This window comes from Megalobrama amblycephala, linkage group LG11 (genome assembly GCF_018812025.1).
Source record: "Megalobrama amblycephala isolate DHTTF-2021 linkage group LG11, ASM1881202v1, whole genome shotgun sequence".
In the NCBI taxonomy this organism is placed as follows: domain Eukaryota; kingdom Metazoa; phylum Chordata; class Actinopteri; order Cypriniformes; family Xenocyprididae; genus Megalobrama; species Megalobrama amblycephala.
The window spans coordinates 17,367,240-17,388,525 of NC_063054.1; the positions used below are offsets into that span (position 1 = coordinate 17,367,240).

Sequence of the window (21,286 nt, forward strand, 5' to 3'; positions counted from 1 at the left end):
CTGTACGAGTCCATTAAGCTGTGTTAAGAGTTTATATGTCCTGATGGCAGCTATGACGGATGAGGGAAGCCCTAGTATTACAACACAGCGCTGCGATACAAAGTTAAGGAAACTAAACAACAGAGAGAAATATATGTCTATCTCAGATTTAACGTTTGATCTATACACCAGCATCGGGCAATAACGTTATCTTGTTCACTGTAGAGAAAGCTGTAGCTACACAGGGAAAGTAAGCGTAAAGACACTGAATTAAACATAAATGCAGCTTTTGTGTCTTTATCAGCTTTTCTGCATTTATACTGGCCCTGATAATCATCACACATTCACTTACCGCTTGCTCTAATTCTGTAAATCCGTTTTTATGAATGAATGACTTACTAGCGTTGCTTTGGTCTTCCTAAACAGCCGCTAGCGGCACCTGCTGGTGAAGAAGACTGACAGCAGATAGAGATGATGCATCGGCACTCTACTGCTCTTCCTGCAGTTCCCGGATGTGAAATGTTGAATTTTCTGCCGAATTTGAACCACTGAATTTGTGGAAGCGAATTTGTAAAGTGAAATAAAATGGACTGAAAATTGCTAGTCGAATTTTATAGGCTGTATTTTTAAACAGAATAAATATCTTGGAAGTGAAATTTGAAATCTGAATATGAATTTTTTAATTTTTAATAATGAAAATGTGTGTGAAATATTTTAAATTGAAATATTCACAGCTTAAATATACGACTGTGTTGAATTTCATCCCATAAAAATGCAAGCCTTAAAAATACAGTGCATCTAAATGCAAGTACAGCTAATGTAATGCATAATTTTTTTCAGTTAGAGCAATTCAACAAGCTTTTTATTTCAAAAACATTTGGCATTAATTTACTTCCATACTAGCATTAGTGTTGTTATTGTTACAGCTTAACAGACTGCAGCTGGCCTTTGCTAGCTATCTAACCGATTATAATAATGCCATTCCATTATTGCGCAGTGTTGCCATATGGCAACACAGACATTTTATCGATTTACCAAAAACTAATTTCATTTAAAAAATGTTGAGTGGTGAATATGTTATCATAAGGTCCGTGTACGTTTTGATAGTTTGTTTTCCAATTTGAAATGAAATACGCAGAAACGAGAAAACGGTCGTTTCATGTTTTTTCGTTTGTTAAAAAAAACGGAAAAACGAGATTTTGACTCGATTTTCGTTTTTTTCGGGTCACGGATAGAAAACGGAAACACGACTTCAAAACTCGTTTTCCACATGTGGGTGGTCATTACACGCCCCTTTCAGCCGATTGGTCAATCAAATCTGAGCCAGTGACGTCATCTTCAGTTCGTTCAACAAAATAATAGTCCTCTGCCGCTACATCAGTAGATGTCATAAATCGGCTTTCTTCTTTGCAACCTAACGCGTATTTCACAGAAATATGTTTGCACAGATAAAAAAAAAAAAAAAAATAAAAAAACCTACGGTAAATTTAATTAAGTCTGTTTTTAAGCTGTCATTGTGTTTTTAAAATGTAAAATGTAAATGCCTCTACATGTTACCTAGCGCATGACATCCTTTGGGCTACTACCACCGATCAATAGGCTATACATAATGATAGACTATTCTCTGTTATAGATCAGTGGCTAGTGCACTCATTATTTTTTTTCTTATTTTAATGTTTTGTTTACATTTTATACATTTAAATTCAATCATTTAGCAGACGCATTCCTTGCAGTAGACTATGCAGTCATATTAGAAAATAGGCACTAGGTGGCAACACCTAATAACGGTATCACCATCGGGGGACTTTTTAGTTTTCCTTAGCTTATAAATGGCCATACAGATTTTATCTCTTAAATTAAACACTTTTATGAACACAGTGAACATTATTATATGTCACAGTTTACTTGCTATCCTCACTTTTTCTGTCTTTCCTTCGCTTTTGAATGAATTAGCTATAAATGGCCCTGAACATTTTACTTTCAATTTCGATTTAACGGCTATTGGCGATTCTGCGTCAATTGCTTTAGTGGACAACAGCAAAACAAAAAAACTCGTATATTAAACATAGAACTTTTATTATCTTTGTAATTATTTTATTATCTTCTATCATCTTTGTAATTATTTTATTTTGTAAATATTCGTGGCTTAAACAGCGGGAAAATTTACTGTATGCAGTTCTGTGGATGTTTTGAAAAACTTAAACTAAACGAAAATTATTGCTGCTTTGTCAAAATAATTTCTGTTTTTTCCCCCTGACTTTCAACTGATGCGATCATCGTTTCATTAACCGACAAGATTATATTAAATTAGAATTAAACGAAATTTGATAAATGTCTGTGAATCATTAAAAAATTCCAGGGGTTTAGTTTTAGCCTATGAACAAATAGCAGAATAAACAACAGAACATGAGGATTCATCATCATCACGCACCTGCAGCGCTTCTGTGAACGGAAGATTCTACAAAGGATTCTATTAGGCCTATATAAAAGGAATAAAAAAAAAAAAATATTTCACTTAAGTAATTAACATATTACCAAAATGAAAGGGGAAAAAATGCGACAATATGAGTGTCGGTTCATTTTTGAGAAGTTCACAGAAAGGAAACCGAGACGGCCGAAAATTTCTTTGTTTATTTTACGAGCAATGTTTTGTTTTTATTGTGAGTGTACAAAAATAATAGGCCTTTTTAACCATTCACAGATTCGAATGGTGTTACATATATTTGACCATAAATGTCTGAGTATTTTAAGTTGTTTCCGCTTTTATGAGAAAATTCAAGTGAACGCGTCGGCGCCTCACGCACACACAACATCAGTTTTAGTAACTTGACATAACAGCCTGTTAACTGTCAAAATAACATACATTCAACCAAATATATAAAAAGTTATACTGCTCATTTTAAGTAGTCTGTGTAGGCTACAATAAAAGCGTTTAAATAATAAATATAGTTTAGCCTCCAAATCGTGAATATTGAAACATTTGGATTTGTGTCAAATTAGAGAGGTAGTTATAACGCCGGTTTCTGTTTCAGTTCAGCTTTAAATTAATTCGTTTTAACATTTATATATTATTTTTGTCATAACTAAAATAGCTATGTAGCTGTAATTTTGATCTTCAATGTTTGATCTTTACATATTCCCTCAATCTTTTAACCAAAGGGTTATTAACATTAGCCTATATTCAGCAGGCAATGTTAGGCTATATAAAATAAATAAATAAAGAGAGATGAGCTATTGTTCGTTTTTCAAAATTGCTTACACTACTTATTTATTGTGATTTATTCTATTTATTCAAAATAGAATAAAAAAAACCTGTAGTTTTTTTTTTTTTGAGCTTTTCATCCGCTCCTCTGTGTGGGTAGTGCAGTTTCAAATATGCATATTCACTATGCATATTAAAGGCAGGGTAGGCAAAAAAATGTATAAAAAACTTTTTTTCAAAATTTGTTTAAACTTTATTTATATATCAATACATAATTAAAATGTAAGTACTCTGAAAAAGAAAGTATAAAAATCGAGTGTCTGTAGACCTCTCACGACTGTTTTAAAGACAGCTCATTATTTCCATTCACTCCACCCCCTCCCTTCTGGGCTCCTTCCAAAGCCACGCCCCCAAAACGCATGAACGTGTGACTCCGACCACTGAGCTGGAAGACGCATTATTTACCTGAGGCAAGCGGAGAGGAAGGAGCACAGTGCATGTAGTGACATCATGTCAGAATCACATGTAATAAAAATAACTTTAAAATTATGAAGATAAACAAACAAGATGTATTTTAGTACTCACTATCAAGCTAGCATATTGATATTGGTAAAGTTTAAAATATATATTTTTTGATTCGCTAACGAGCTAGTTATCTATAAGGCAAAGCTAAAAACAGGTTGCATGATACACGTTTTTCCATTACCATCATTTACACTGTGATGAAGATGAATTTCGTGTAAGATTCATAACATATACGTTGTTCTACAGATCAACAGAGTAACATACACTCAAATATCAACTCACAACTGCATTGCAGACACAAAATAATAACACACACATACAACAAAGTGTGTACGACACACACAGATACAAGATAAAGACATCAGTAAACATAGGTAGAGAATATAAAAACAAAACAAAGGCGAAAAAAACGTGCAGGTAAACTTGCAGGTGAACATGGTAAAAGACTTAGACAGAGGGTAAAATTATGCACAATTCAACACTATAGCTATCATTATTTATCGTCTCTACTACGGCTCGCTAAGTAATGTTATGTTAGCTATATTACGCAGCTACGTGTGCTAATGACACATGCTTCATGAAAAAATAAACAAAAAAATATGTATGATCAAAATACAAAAAGAAAGATTTACCTGTCCAGCAGAAATAAAGCCATCAAGGAGTCACTTTTCAGCCCCTTGAGTTCCCTCAGTTCTCGCCATCGCTGGAAAGCCACGCCGATATTAACTCGCGTTTTATTTCTTTGTTTATCCAAAGACTTTTTGTTCATTGCCTTTTCTTGTACTGTTACTGTCTTCCTTTTTTTGCCTGGTTTGCCTTCACTAACTGCATAGGCCGATACTGTGAATTTAGCTTGCTGTTTCTCTGCCATTGTTTTGGTATTCCTAGGATCCATGCCTCTTGGATTCCCCAAATCAAACGTGCGCGCGCAAGTGGGCAGGTCATGTGTGGCAAAAGGGTGGTTGCCATGGTTGCGAGAGAGTGACAGCCGCCTAAGCCAATCCTATGTTTCGTCCCGGATGGAAATAATGAGCTGTGTTTAATACAGATTAAACGGTCTAGAGTCACTCGATTTTTATACTCTTTTTATCAGAGTTCTTACATTTTAATTATGCATGTATATATATAGAAAGTTTAAACAAATTTGGAACAAAATTTCTTACCTACCCTGCCTTTAAACTACAAACAGCATTACAACAGTCTGTGTGCTGATTATCATTTCTGAAATAAATATTTCTGTGAAATACGCGTTAGGTTGCACAGAAGGAAGCCGATTTATGACAGCTACTGATATAGCGGCAGAGGACTGTTATTTTGTTGAACGAACTGAAGATGACGTCACTGGCTCAGATTTGATTGACCAATCGGCTGAAAGGGGCGTGTAATGACCGCCCACATGTGGAAAACGAGTTTTGAAGTCGTTTCCATTTTCTATCCATGACCCGAAAAAACGAAAATCGAGTCAAAATATCGTTTTTCCGGTTTTTTTTAACAAACGAAAAAACGGGAAACGACCATTTTCTCGTTTCTGCGTATTTCATTTCAAATTGGAAAACAAACTATCAAAACGTACCCGGACCGTCCTTGTTTGTTACTGACGTTTTAATTTGCTTTCAGCAACTACATACAAGAGACGGCAGTCTGTCAGAAAATCGCGCCACAGAAAAAAATTGCATGTCATGTGACTTAACCAAAGCACATCATTGGCTAAACTAAGGTCTTCTCTTACCAACAAAAAAAACGAGAATGTTCTGTTAAAGAGACAGTGGCAAGGAAATGAACACAAAGTGTATGTTGCCATATGGCAACACTATGCGGTAGAGGGTTAAAATACATTTTGATGTATTTTTGCCCAACCCTGGCTCTAATGTTATTGGTAGACTTCACGTCTGGCCATATCTTGCAATTACAATGTGATATATAAAACTAAGACATCATTCTTATTTAACTAGGAATTTGACTTAAAAGAATTAAAAGTAGCATTCTGATGTTGGAGAGTGTTGTGCTATAAAGCAGTGCTCAGTGCATTAGGCTGTTGTACAGGTTAAATCAATCAATCAATGAATTCACTCCTACTCTTCAAAATTACTAAAACGTCAATTGAATTTGACAAATAATCAGTTTTATTTTCTTTAATAATCAACAAAATGTAGGGGAAACTGTAAAATGAACTGCAGCAGTGCTAAACTGCATCATATAACATGAATCAATGTATGAATCAAACTCACTAACCCCTGTTTCACAGTCAAGGCTTAAGCTAGTCCTAAACTAAAATGCATGTTTGAGCTGTTTTAACTGAAAGTAACTTGGACTGACATACAATATTTTAATATAACTCTGTGTTTGTCTGAAAGAAGAGAGTCATATACACCTAGGTTGAGGGTGAGTAAATCATGGGATAATTTTCATTTTTGGATGAACTATACTTTTAAAGGCTTAGTTTACTTTAAAATGAAAATTACCCCAAGCTTTATTCACTCTCAAGCCATTCTAGGTGTATATGACTTTCTTCTTTCTGATGAACACAATCTGAGTTATATTAATAAATATCCTGAAGTATCCGAGCTTTATAGTGGCAGTGAACAGGACCAATGAGTATGAAGCTGAAGAAAGTACATCCATCCATCCATCATAAACGTACACCACACAGCTTCCGGGGGTTAATAAAAGCCTTCTGAAGTGAAGCAATGCGTCTGTCTAAGAAAAATATCCATATTTAACAAGTTATTACCTTAACAACCTTAACAAGTTATTACGTTATTAACTTTTGTCAAGTCCAGGGGTCTCATTTATAAAGCGTGCGTACGCACAAAACGGGGCTGGAAACGTGCGCACGCCAATTCCCACGCAAAGGTTGTGATCTATAAAAATAAACTTGACGGGAGAATGTGCGCACCTTTAAGCAAACTTTGAGCCGTGCCTACGAACATTTTGGAGACAGAGCAGTTTGGCGACAGTGATGGTGAGCTGAGGGACTGACGGCAGATGAAGGAAAACCACTTTAAATCCTCATTCTGAGTCATAATCATAAACACAGTTCATGTCCACAATAACAGTTTAAATAGGCTAAATAAAATAATTATTTAAACTCGCGTGGAAACACGTTTTCATTTGATAAACATTTACATTAATATTAGCTTCACTATTGCCGATAAGCACTGAAATTACATTACGTAGAATTTAAACAAAAGTGATATGAATTCAGATAGTAGATGTGCTACTTTCGATCACTTTTCCTGTGACACGCTGTTTTAATGACAGCGAGGAGCGCTGGGAGCACAATAATTCCTCTTTAAACTAAACTGCAGATGGTATGACAAAATATTTTAGCGAGAACGATGATCAATGCACACTTAACTTGGATATTATGGAAGACATTGCTGGTCGAACGGTCCGTTGTCCAGTTTGAATAGGTCCAATAATAAGGTGTTGATGTCGTGTGAAGGATCTTCAAACAATTACCATTTGAAGGATATAATATGAGGAAAACGGTAAGATTTGCATGTTTTCTTTTTAAAATACTTTGTCAGTGACGCGCCGAGACAGACGACTGCAATAAATAAGTAGGCCTATCTGTTTCCACTAAAAATAGCCTATAAACTTCCTAAAAGATGTGTTCACCTTATCAGCAAAACTGTATACATTTGATTTGAATTGTTTAAAACTATTAAAATACTATTTGGCCAGTGGAAATGAATGAATCAGCTCTATTCTAAAACCTTTATCTTTTAAGTATTTTATATAATTTTGTTTTTATCGATATTTTGATATATTTATTCTAAAACATAAAGAGGATATTGGATGATCTTTATCAATATAATGTGTGGCACAAATGGCATTTATAATCCATATCTAATATTTTACATTGTCTTGTACCCTTGATGGCGCGGTGTCACGTGGATGGGAATATGTATGGAAATGATATGCAGATGAGGTTATGCATAGTAAAACTAGGCGTCGTAATCTCCATATATGGTGATTTCGGGGAGGAGACACGGTGGAGATGCACGTACGCACAATCTTCCCGCTGACTGGGATTTATAAAAGGATTTGTGCGCAGGTTCTGGCATACGCATGGTTTTATAAAAAAAAAAAGCTTTTGCGCGTACGTACACTTTTAGGATGAAATCTACGCAAAGTTTTATAAATGAGACCCCAGATGTGTAAACCTCAAGACATAATTCATTGCCTTTCATGGTGTTACACAATGGGTGTGATTTGGCGCACAAAAAGTATTCTCGTCTCTATAATATTAAGGTTGAACTACTGTAGTCACATGAACTGTTTTAAATATGTCTTTAGTAGCTTTCTGGGGTCTCATTTATAAAACTTTGCGTAGATTTCATCCTAAAAGTGTACGTACGCGCAAAAGCTAGATTTTGCGTACGCACAAAAAAAATCAGATTTATAAAACCATGCGTACGCCAGAACCTGCGCACAAATCCTTTTACTCGTGAAGAACAGCATCTGTTGACAGAATACACCAAAGATATAAGACAGCATGTTGAACTCTTTATTTACGTTTACAATAGTCTGTCTAAATCCTACATTGAACCAATCTGTAGGGCACAGTTGTCTGGCAATTTGACATCAGTGCTGTTTGATGAGTCCGAGTGGGAGACGCCTCACTCTTTTAACCCGTGTCACTTCCTGGATGCTGAGGGCAAATTCAGGAGAAGAGATGCCTTCTTAACTTTCTCTATAGGGACGGGGAAAAAAACTAATGTTTTAGTAATCTACATTGATATGACGGTTTTGTATTGTTGTGCTGCAAAAAGAGAAGCTTAATATTTCTTTCTTTCTTTTTCTCCTCTCTGCTGCAGTGCTTTCTCTTCACCAGCAGGTGTGGAGCCCAACTTCGATTATTTAATGGGAACCACTTGATGTCCCAAACCATACAAATTATGTGCAGTGCCACGTTAAGACTAGCAACACACACAAATATGTGATTATGGATTGTGTGTGTTTCTGAGAAATGTAGAGAGATAATGTATCCTTTTATTTTTGGAAAATTGTGGGAATGGTCATTGACAGTAATTCATTGTGGTAAATGGGTGGATTGGAATGGGTGCAGTGTATAATATTTTTGTATTTGCAATAAAATGTATAATTTGATATGATGTCTGAGTATGAAATAATGAGCAGGATTCCTCTGAAATTTTCAGGATTTCCACACTTATTTGACCAGTGACATTTCCTGACCTTCTCAGTCATTTGTAAGTACTAGATAAGGACTTTTAAAAATCATTTCATTTCAGACATAACCCTTAAAAAATGCACAAGCTCTGTCATTTTGTTTCTTTTTGTCTTTATAGTTGTTCAAGACAAAAACTCAAACTAACGTTTTTGATTAAAAAATACTTATAACAGTAAATAAAACGGTAGATTATAATTTCATTGCTGATATATTGTTTAAACAACCAACAGGTGGAAGAAAACTAAATAAGGAGGGGAAAGGTGAAAGCTCCAGTGAACATTCTGCATAATGTATTAAATAAAATGGTACATTATCATTTTATTGCTGATATCTTGTTTAAACAACCAATACGTGGAAGAAAACTAAATAAGGAGGGGAAAGGTGAAAGCTCCAGTGAACATTCTGCATATAGCCATGTATTAAATAAAATGGTACATTGTAATTTTATTGCTGATATCTTGTTTAAACAACCAACACGTGGAAGAAAACTAAATAAGGAGAGGAAAGGTGAAAGCTCCAGATAAACATTCTGCATATTACGTAATAGCCTTTTAAAGCATCAAGTGAATTTGTGCCAAGAAAGGCAGTCCAATGACATCAAATTAATGCAATGAGTAGATCATGTAAACATCGTAAAAAAATCTCGGGTTATTTATTCGCTGTATACCTAAATCCAAACACTGAACCTGCCTAACAGTCCAAAAAAAGCAGCACCATGGACCTGTTGCGTCTTTATGAGTGGATCGATATCAAGGCTGTTTTGATATTTTCTTGTGTGTTTTTACTGTTGAGTGATTATATCAGGCATAAAGTGCCGAAAAACTTTCCTCCTGGACCATGGGCTTTACCGATCATTGGACACCTTCACCGCATCGATTATACGAAGATTCATCTTCAGATGGCAAAGGTAAGCTAAATGCAACCTTATTGTATTTTTGTTTGGTTATCTGTGACGGTAATGTAGCCTAATTCAAAATTCGAAATCAAAAGTGTGCTGAATTTCAGCAGTAGCCTATTTAAACTATTTCTATATAGCATATTTTCAAATTATATTTTGAAGTTTGCAGAAAAATATGGAGACATTTTACACATTCGAATTCTCGGACCAAGAATTGTTATTTTGAGCGGATACAAAAGAGTGAAGGAGGTCTATACACAACAGGGTGATAACCTCGCTGATCGTCCGGTGTTACCAATGATTAATGACATTTCCGAAGACAAAGGTCAGTCTTGTAAATATAATAAAAAAAAATACAGAAGTTATGATTTGCTGTAACTTCACACTGTCTACACCAGACGCGAGCGGCGCGACGCGACAGAAGAGAGTAGCAAAGGGGACGAACGCGAAAAAGAGGCATAATGTGGAGTTTTGCGGGAGCATCAGACCAACTGCAACATAAGCAATTAAAGACATTTGAGATGATTTTAGTCAAAATGGTACTTGAAAAACAAAAGAAATTCAAAATTAATCAATTTCAACCAAATATGGCATAATTTGGTACGCTTGTTCTCGGTATGACTCAAAGAAACGAGACCAGTGTCATTAAAGGGTTAGTTCACCCAAAAATGAAAATTCTGTCATTTATTACTTACCCTCATGCCGTTCCACACCCGTAAGACCTTCGTTAATCTTCGGAACACAAATTAAGATATTTTAGTTGAAATCCGATGGCTCCGTGAGGCCTCCATAGGGAGCAATGACATTTCCTCTCTCAAGATCCATAAAGGTACTAAAAACATATATAAATCGGTTCATGTGGTTCAATATAAATATTATAAAGCGACGAGAATATTTTTGGTCCGCCAAAAAAACAAAATAACGACTTATTTAGTGATGGCCGATTTCAAAACACTGCTTCAGGAAGCATCAGATCATAAATGAATCAGTGGGTGCTTCTCAATTCTTATTTGTGCATCCTCGTTTCCTTTCCTTGCTTCCTTTCCTCGCGTCTTAGCTCCACCTCTTCAGGATGCGAGGGAAGGACGCAAGGAAAAGATGCGAAGACGTAGGAATTGAATCAAGTGAAATGATATATCTTCACTCCCTTTAGCGTCACTTCAAAGCGTCATCAGCTGCACTTCAGGGACCTATCCATATGTTAATAAAGTTTGGTTATTTTAAAAAATTATAATAAATATTAATAAAGCAAGATGCCCCATTGAAATATATGAGGTATAAAGTTTATTTAAACTGTAAAAGTAAAGCATACATTTATATTATTGTGACAGATATGAAGGGGGAGGTGAATTTATACGTGCGTCACGTTTCTCGATGAGAAAGTCTTCCGCAAAGGATGCACCTGTGTATCCTCGCTCATGACTCCTCGGGAAGCCTCCTCACTCCTCGATCCTCACCTCCTCGCGGTGCAATTAGAGAATTGAGATGTCCTTCAAGATGGCTGAGCTCGATCGGTTTCCGGGTCATAGGATGGAGGATGGAGGAGCGAGGAGACGAGGAGGGATATTGAGAAGCACCCATAGTATCGAATCTGCTGTTCGGAGCGCCAAAGTCACGTGATTTCAGCCGTTGGCAGTTTGACACGCGATCTGAATCATGATTCGACACGCTGATTCATTTATGCTCCGATGCTTCATGAAACAGTGTTTTGAAATCGGCCATCACAAAATAAGTCGTTATTTTGTTTTGTTTTTTTTTGGCGCTCCAAAAACTTTCTCGTCGCTTTATAATATTAATATTGAACCACTGTACTCACATGAACTGATTTAAATATGTTTTAGTACCTTTATGGATCTTGAGAGAGGAAGTGTCATTGCTGGCTGTGCAGGCATCACTGAGCCATCGGATTTCAACTAAAATATCTTAATTTGTGTTCCGAAGATGAACGAAGGTCTTATGGGTGTGGAACGGCACGAGGGTAAGTAATAAATGACAGAATTTTCATGTTTGGGTGAACTAACCCTTTAAAATACGCAAAAACTTATTGGCTCTGTTCCTATACCTTATCAGAGCATGGTGCCCTAGTGCATTCGTAAAATACAGCATTTTTAGGACAAAATCATCTAGCAAGAGCTGGAAAAGTATAGGGCTGCATCCAAAACCACAGACTTCTCTACTGTAGGCAAAAAAATAAAACAAAACAATATGTGACAAATTATGTCCGATTTCACAGTACTCATAAAAGTGTAGACAAAAAGTACCTGGTTGACCAACTTCCAGCGAGATTCTGAAGTGCAATAGACACTTTACTATACCACAAGGCCACGGGAGAGGATTTGTGAATAGCAGTGAAGTGATGCAACCGAAGACTTTAGATGCAACTCATGCTGGAAGGTCACATAATAATGCCATAGCGAATGCAGTATGTCTGACTTACATCCATACAGAACATACATTTTTAATGGTCGCAAAGAAATTATTACTTATTCAAAATAAGTACAGAGAGAGTATGCAATTTTGCATGCAGCCTAGGTTTTTAAGAAATGACAGAAAATGATGTCATGCAGTAATAATTGCAAAGGCCTAAGCTGTGTCCCAATTCAGAGGCTGCGTCCTTCGAAGGACACAGACTTTAAAGGCCACTCCTTCAAAGTCTGTGAAGGTTGAACTGAGTGCTGATAAATGGGACATTCTAGCCTACGGAGAATTGCTCTTGTTGCCTATAGCTACTGTGACAGATGCTTTTGACAAGGGCTGGTAAAGTTTGTACTGGACTTTTTTTAAACTTATATTAAGCAGTCTGAAAACAAAACAGGGTCTGCCTAACTATGTTCACCTTGGTCCAGTTATGTATATAATAAACAGTATAAACTATCTATAAAATAGATAGTACGTTGAAACCCAATACTTATATTTAAAAATTTAAAGGCAGGTTACTTGATTTTTTTTTGCTGGGTGAAAGTCTGCAGTGACACATTGATCCTTCGAAAGCAGCCTTCGAAGCATGCATCCTCTGAATTGAGTGGTGCAAGGATGACGTATTCTTGTAGGCCAAAACCTGGAAACTAGTTATTTTAGCACTTCCGGTTCCATCGTCAGTGGGTTTTTGGTTAAATGCTTGAAATAAGGTCTGTGGTGAACACAAGTTCAAGATATTTTTAAGTTTTATTCTACAATTTAAAGGTGCTTTATGTAAGAATGACAGCTAGTGGTTGAAATGGGTACTGCAGCCCAAATTCAAAATATTTTTTGCCCCGCCCCCTCCTTCTCAGACTCTATGCTCTCGCGGGATGCCAGTTTGAAGAAACACAACAGGAGCGAGCTCAATTGACATGGGAAGGCGTGGAGACTTACACACTGTCAGATAATTAGTTGATTTATCGATTTATTATGAGTTCATATCGCGTTTTAATATGCTCCCGTTCATAGAGATTTTTAGATGGATGCTGAGGCTTTTTAGGTCGGGTAGAATATGCAATCTTTGACCCAGTTTGTTTGCTGGCTTCCATGGCTGCAATTTGCTGCATGTGTTTTCCGCCAACTGGCAACCCGGGGTGGAGAAATACTATTATGGAAGGGCAAAAGGGCAGTTCTGCGGAGATGATGAGAGTCAGCAATGTCAACATCTTTGCAGCCGAGACTGATTCAGAAAACATTAGTTTATTAATAAACAATTAAAATGTCTCCTTACTGTTTTTTGTCACATTCATAATCATTACTTTTGCTGGTTCTTTATGGCAAGCTTTATGTGTGCGCTTGAGTGCTATATAGCCTATATTACGTAAACGCTCGTTATTATGGTTTATTCTCTCCAGTATTTAACACTAGAACCGCCATGGGGTAAATTTTACCCGCGCCTGTTTTTCAAATGTACATAACAGGTTTTCTATAAAACATTCAAGTCTCCCAGTCATTGACTTTTACTAAAATTGTGTAATTTACAATCCCTTGGTGTTAAAAATTGTTTAGATAAAACCAGATCATAAAACAGGGCATTTATACCTATAAGCGCCACGCAGGTCAAATTCACCCGCTATAAAATGCCTGTATTTTCGCACTGTCATTTTCATGTCCCCTTATGTTTAAACATTGTACATTACTAGGCAACGCCTTTCACTCACTGGATTAGCGGTTATCTGTTTCATAAATAAAGTCACAATGAATAAAAGCCGGCGATTTATGGATGCCGAAGAGGTAGAAGCCCTAAATGCCATGAGTGAAGGAGAGTCTGATGGTGGTGAGATCAGTGACGCGTCCTGGGTCAGCTCAGCATCTGGCGGCTCATCTGACAGCGATCCAGAGCCTCTGAGAAAAATTAGACTGTTCTTCAGGACAGGATTGTTACAATAGTTACAGAGAGTGAGCATCAGTAAACTTTGGATATAATTATTATTGTTCATTATTGTCTATAGGCTATTTTAGTAATTTAAATAACATGGGTTATCTTAATATATGATTAATTATAATATTACACCACCCAAATATGTATTTACTTCCTTTTAATTCTCGTTGTCAGTGCAGACTTGTTTAGCTTGACCATTATGAAAAGTGATTAGAGCCTTGAACATAAAACAACAGGACAGAAATATAGTTGATGACAAGACATAATCATTTCATGACTCTAGACACTTCTTTGTGAAGACAGTGACATAATACAGTGAAATAATATGTTCTTTAGCCATATAAAAACAGGTGTAATGTGCTTGGGTAAAATTTACCCGCATGGCGGTTTTAGGTATACAGCGACCCCCGGCGGTTCTATTGTTAAGAAATTAAATTCATATAATTGTGATTAGTCAACTATTGGCTTAAATGAACTACTATTAGTTACTAGAAATAACTTATTTCACATATTTTCGATCCAGCATGTCACAAATGGTATTGGATTGAGCTTGCGCTCTGCTCCCATGTTCTGACACACACGCACAAAGCTTCGTGCATTATTATCAGTTTAAAATTGTATTTCTGTATGACTAACCCGCACTATTTCTGTAGAACAAAACTTTGCTGGTCTATCATCTCTAGTCACACCAATCTTCTTCAGCTAGCCTATGTGTCCCACCCCAACACACACCAGAGAAAAAACTTTGCAGGTCATATGGCTGAGAGAGAGCATACTTGGATTCAGTGAGCTTATAATGTCGCATTTTATTGTCAGTAAGGGTAACAGCGTTGTAAAAGAAAAGAGCATAAGTGGAAAAATTAAATCTAATTTTTCATAAACGGCAATTTAAATATAATATTTCTATAGGTTATAAAAAAAAACAAAATAAAAAGGCTGAATAAGCTGATCTAGCATGTTAAATGGTGGCATCCTAGTAAATGAATGGTACACCCCCTTAAGCTCACAGAAATGGTTCGACACAAGTTTTCAGCAGCCAATGACACTGACCCATTCAAACAGATTTTTAACACGTATTTCACGCATATTTCACACATATTTAACACACTGATTTTTCACGTGCAAACAACATGTATTTAATGCGTGAAATGTACGTATTTAACATGTTGTTGACGTGTTAAAATTCATGTGCTTTTGACCCTTTTGGCCTTCCATATAGGCTACTATTGGGTAAATTGGTAATGTGCAGTCTTGCACAGACCAAAGCGAATTCCGACATTGAACACAAATTTCAAAGTAAAATAACTGGCTGTAGCAATGGTTTTCATTAAAAAAAGAGTATGTGAACTCAGCATGTTTAATAAATATCTGCCATAATATATTATGGTATTTTTTTACTTTAGTACAGTCAAAAACTTACATAGAGCACCTTTAAAATACATCAGTAATACCCTCTTGTGATTTTTTTTTTTTGTGCTAACATTTACATAATCAGACAAGCAGGTAAACTCATCTACACACCTCATTGTGTTTATAATCATGCTCTTGCAAACTATAATAACTCAAACTTTCAGGTAAAATATTTTTAAACAGACTGAAAGAGTTGTTGGAAGTCATGCAACAGTGGTGTAGTTCGTTTATAGCCTACGTTTAGCTTTTTACTTCTGCAGATTGTATTTATGCTTCAAAATTGTTTTTTTGAAGTTGTTTTAATTTGTGAAGATCATCACAATGAGCTAAACGTGTCTAAATCAGAAGCATTTGTTAGTCACAGACCTTATTTTCTGCAATAATCCAAAAGCCAGTGGAAAAACCCTATTTCAGTTCTATACGATTCTAACTTCCAGGTTGCCCTAAAAAAATGTAATCACTGCAGCACTCTATTTGCACACAGCTCTAATCGTCTTTGTCGAAATCGCCAATGAATCAGAGGGAAAAATAATTTTGTTTCTAGCCCTTACAGTTCAAAGGTTGTTAGCATAAACATGAGTGAAATTTTGAGCTGTTGGTGGCGCTAGAGGGTTTGAAACTCCAAATTTGCTGTGAGTCTTCTGTCTGCCAAATTTCATAACTTTTCTGCAAGTGTCATAGATTCGAGCAGACGAAGAAGAAACGCACATCTGTGCTTGGCTCCTAATCAGTGATGCCCCAACAGTAAACTGATGCCCTGTACTATTTCTGATGTACTCAGAGCCCTCACACTACTTCGGATATGAATCAGACACGAATGGAATTGTCGCATTCAGTGTAGACAGCCTGAAGCTGCTGCGGCATGATGTAACAGCAGTCGCGTTTGGTGTAGACACAGTGTTAGATTGAGGTAACACTGGAGAAGAACAACATTTTCAGTTTCTCTCCAAATATTATGTCTGTGTAAAATTGCTATGAGAGTATTGTGAAATGGGAAAGTATTATTAAATGTGTTGCGAACAGGTTTAGTTGCTGCCAGTGGATATAAATGGAAGCAACAGAGGAGATTTGCACTCTCAACTCTTCGAAACTTCGGATTGGGAAAGAAAAGCCTGGAGCCATCTGTCCATCTTGAATGTCGCTTTCTGAATGAGGCCTTTTCAAATGAGAATGGTGTGTATTGAAGTTTGTCGAATGAAAAGAACTGAAACTAACCTTGTTATTCTAAAAACATTTAGAATTGGATGCATAGTGTGGTTACTTCACAGTTATGATAATATTTTCAGGTCAACCCTTTGACCCTCAAATCCTGCTGAACAATGCTGTCTCAAATGTGATCTGTGTGCTTGTGTTTGGGAATCGATTTGAGTACAGTGACCATGACTTCCAGTCTCTGTTGAAGAACATCAATGAAGCTGTCTTTCTGGATGGAAGCTTCTGGGCTCAAGTAAACATTTTCTTTTAACATGTTAATTTTGCCTTTATTAGTATCTTTCATCATTGCTCAACTGAAGCATTTTGTACTTATTCATTTAGCTTTACAACTCCTTCCCATGGCTCATGCGGCGACTGCCTGGTCCACACAAGAAAATGTCCGCTCTGTGGAAGAGAGTGATTGACTTTGTCAAAGAGAAGGTGAATGCACACAGAGTGAATTTTGATCCATCAAATCCAAGAGACTACATTGACTGCTTCCTTGCCGAGATGGAAAAAGTAAGACCTTTTCTGAGGGGGAATCAGTAAGTGTGCTGGCATGAAAATGCTCTGGTAATACTAATGTATGGCTATTGAACTGAAATGCCTCTCATTCCTGCTGTTTAGCTTAAGGACGACACAGCCGCTGGGTTTGATGTGGAGAACTTGTGCATCTGTACTCTGGATCTGTTTGTAGCGGGAACTGAGACCACCTCCACCACTCTGTACTGGAGTCTTCTCTACATGATCAAATATCCTGAGATACAGGGTGAGAGATTATGTGAGGAATGACATTCATATGCACATAAAAAGTAATATACACACTCTCAATTTTGTCTTGGACTGTCTCTACTGTGTATCTTCAGCCAAAGTTCAGGAGGAGATTGATCGTGTTGTGGGAGGGTCACGGCAGCCATCTTTATCAGACAGGGACAACATGCCCTTCACCAATGCTGTCATTCATGAGATACAGAGGATTGGAAATATCGCCCCATTAAATTTGCCACGTGCTACTGTGGAAGATACTCAGATAGGAAAATACTTCCTTCCAAAGGTACAGTAGGACATGACTGATTGATTGATTGATTGATTGATTGACTAAAGTTGCTAAGTTACCACTGTTCCTTGATAAACAATTTGATTCTGTAGGGCACAGCTGTGATTGGCAGTTTGACATCAGTGCTGTTTGATGAGTCCGAGTGGGAGACGCCTCACTCTTTTAACCCGGGTCACTTCCTGGATGCTGAGGGCAAATTTAGGAGGAGAGATGCCTTTTTACCCTTTTCTTTAGGTACAGGAAAACTCCTTTCTAGAAAATCGACTGATATATTTTGACAATTTCCAGTGTTGTGATGATAGCCAAGCTTATTTTTCCATAGCCCTACAAAAAGTTTTTGACTTATTCTGACTTTGTACCTCACAACTATTTCACATTGTGACTTTACCTAACCAATATGACTTGGCACCAAACATGACAGTCAAAGTATAAACTTTCTCACAATACCATTTTATTTTACTGGATCAACATCTTTGGTGATCCTGGAGCAACATTCCATTCATCCAATCAGATTTGAGGGACAAGTTTACATTTTAAGTCAGGTTTAGGCTTACAATCAGGGTTAGGTGCTTCTACATCAGTGTTATTCACTTCTCATTCCCCTCTAATTTTAGGGATAACTTATTGGTAGGGTTAGGTTTATGGGTAGGGGTAGTGTTAGGACAAAATTTTTGGACAGGAATGTTGTTCCAGGATCAACAAAATATGTTGACCCAGGAACACATCTAACTCGGCAAAATCAGGACGTGTGACAGAAACATAAGCCGCTTTTCCACCGAAATTACCTGAAACAATTTGTCCCAGGAACTTTTCCCCCCCAGATCTGTTGCTGTCTGCGTTTCCATCACGATCTAAAGTACCGTGAAGATTAAGTCCGGTGACATAGGATTGCGCAAAACAAACTGTTGATTCAAATAGCAAACAACTCTTACTGCATGCACTACCGCAACAGACTTCGTGGTTGAAATATAATGCTGCATGAAGTCAACCAATCAAAATGCTGCGTGAACTATTCCAATTAGTATGTTCAGCACCCAAATCCCACCTTTAAATTTCCGGAAAGGCACTTTCTGAGGGGGAAATTTTTACCTGGGTATTCATTTAGACCATGGTTCCTGCGGTCGAAACACACTGAGTACCACCCCAAAGTCCCTAGTTCCTGGGGAAAGTTCCTGTTGTGGAAACGTGGCTATACAGAGCCCCAAAGGGGAACATAGTAATACGAAAAATATGAGATGTGAGGAAAAATTATATTTCAATGCTCACAAAACTTTTGCGTTCCCCCAAGAAACTTTGTAATTTGCAAAATGTTTGCATTCTTCTTTTTTCTAATTTTCTGACAAAACCTTTGTGTTCACTCACAAAACATCTGCGTTCTTTGACGAAAGTACTCCAGTCTTATTATTTTTTAAATCACTAGTTTTGTTAGTGAAGTCAGTTTGTCAGGGGACAGAATTGCAATATAATTTCCCTCCCTCTTTATATCTTTCTGTTAGATCAAAATTATTTAACACTTTCTCATTACCATGTCCCCTTTATGGGTGGAAATGTGCTTCTTTGATAAATTAGCAGATTAAAATTTAATATTATAATTGTTTTTTTTCCACACCGCAATATTATTGAAATACATACAGTTATATCCACATTTACTTTGCAGAAGTGCAAGTCATAAGGTATTGTGGCTTTGTATCTAATTTCAGGAAAGCGAGTGTGTCCTGGGGAGCAGCTGGCACGGATGGAGCTGTTCCTGTTTTTCTCCTCTCTGCTGCAACGCTTCACTTTCTCTTCACCAGCAGGTGTGGAGCCCAAATTGGATTACAGATTGGGGACCACTCGGTGTCCCAAACCATATAAATTATGTGCAGTATCACGCTAAAGGCCCTGATATAGGCTAATCACAGTGAAGTTATTTTTCATTCTTCACTTAGGGGTCTTAGAGGTCTTAGATAGGCAATGCAAACAAATTTGTGATACTGTAAATACTATAAAAACATTTTGGAAAATAAAGTATTAAAACTCTAGATTCACTTTCCTGCAGATTTTAGCTGCCTCCAACCCTAATACAGCTTTCTAGTAATCTTGAAGACCTTGATTATCTTGCATTGTTCAGATATGTTTGATTATTGTTGGAGACAATAATCAACAAAAGTGAATCTTAAGGGCCAGAGTTGCCCACCCGCAGTAAAATGTTTTGTAATTTGCTTTGGACAATAAACCGTTTGGAAAATATGGAATAATATAATGTAGATTATAATTTGAGCTAATGTATACATATAGAATGCTCTGTGGAAAATGTAGCTTTTATTGTCTTTACAGTTTTTTGTTTGTTTTCATTTTGGTAATATTTTCACAAAGTGTACATTATCAAAATTCTTTACAAAATTATCAAAACTCTTAATACAAAAATCCAAACTGATCACACTTATAACACAGCTAGTCATTCTTTCAAAACCTGATCCCATGCTTTCATTACAGTTATACACATTTTCAGTTCACATAATCACAAACACAAGATTATTGTAATATGTAATAAAAACATTTGGTTTAATCACTGAAACACAACAGTATGAGCTTACACTTACGTTACCTAACTTATTTAATTGAATCCATAATGATTGTAATAGTATCTATCCAGTGTGTTATCAAAAGGTATGATGAAGTATGACAAGTCCATGAGGTTTTGTGCTAGAACAGAGTTTGCTGGCAGAGAGTGTTTGTGCCATATGACTGAATATATACTGTAGTTGACCTTTATAAGAGTGAGTTAAAGTAATGTGGCATACAATGATACGTGATCTCTACCATGGTAATCTGTTTACAGTATCACATACATACTGTAATGTAAAATGTGATGCAACCTGTCTTCCTTCTTCTGATGCATCTGTGAACATTATGAAGTTATACAGTCATTGACCTTACTCTGTTGTACTCTATTTGTACCCCATTGTACTGTACTCTATAATCCTGCTCAATGTTCATATTCATAAATTGCAAATCTCCCTGTCTCACACACACACACACACACACACACACACACTTTGAACATAGTGGTTATCTAAGATAATTTGCTTAAAATGTAAAAAGAATTCATTACATTTGATTATCCATATCTGAAATTGTAAACAAAGTAGAACCTATATCTATAGAAATCTATAGATGTAGGCCTACTTAATGATTTGATTAACCTGGATTAAATCTGATCAGTTGGATTAAATACTAGACAAATGTATTAAACTGAATGAAAAGCGATGCGCATCAAAAGTTTGATAGTAGCATTATAAATGGCAGTTACTGTGAATGAAATGTTTATAAAACACTTATTTTGTGTTGTGAAAGGGATACTTTGTGGTTTTGTGTGTTGTACTAACACAATAAAAAAAATGCTTAAATGTTTGAAAAATTCACTTTTGATAATCTGTTGTGATATTAGTACTTTTGAAAATGTAAAACTTGCTTGTAAAACTCGCTTGTGAAAATTGTGC

General features: G+C 36.4%; 1 protein-coding gene across 2 annotated transcripts; it reads left to right on the forward strand.

Annotated features, from left to right (window-relative positions):
- Nucleotides 1-9,505: 9,505 nt before the first annotated feature.
- Nucleotides 9,506-21,204, forward strand: LOC125277849 (cytochrome P450 2J2-like). Of its 2 annotated transcripts, XM_048206384.1 has the most exons (9): nucleotides 9,506-9,810; nucleotides 9,964-10,126; nucleotides 16,577-16,726; nucleotides 16,840-17,000; nucleotides 17,090-17,266; nucleotides 17,375-17,516; nucleotides 17,614-17,801; nucleotides 17,897-18,038; nucleotides 19,505-21,204. In XM_048206384.1, exons 1-9 carry the CDS (start codon nucleotides 9,619-9,621, stop codon nucleotides 19,678-19,680), a joined length of 1,491 nt encoding a protein of 496 aa, XP_048062341.1. In that variant the 5' UTR covers nucleotides 9,506-9,618; the 3' UTR covers nucleotides 19,681-21,204. The 2 variants fall into 2 exon arrangements, with proteins under 2 accessions (XP_048062341.1, XP_048062342.1); XM_048206385.1 differs by lacking the exon at nucleotides 9,964-10,126 and having other exon boundaries at nucleotides 9,577-9,810.
- Nucleotides 21,205-21,286: the final 82 nt, after the last annotated feature.

Excerpts from the sequence above, each read along its gene's own strand:
- LOC125277849 (XM_048206384.1), top strand. The coding sequence starts at position 9,619 with ATGGACCTGTTGCGTCTTTATGAGTGGATCGATATCAAGGCTGTTTTG. Across the intron at positions 9,811-9,963 it reads TTCATCTTCAGATGGCAAAG|TTTGCAGAAAAATATGGAGA; the intron begins GTAAGCTAAATG and ends TATATTTTGAAG. Across the intron at positions 16,727-16,839 it reads GGCCTTTTCAAATGAGAATG|GTCAACCCTTTGACCCTCAA; the intron begins GTGTGTATTGAA and ends TAATATTTTCAG.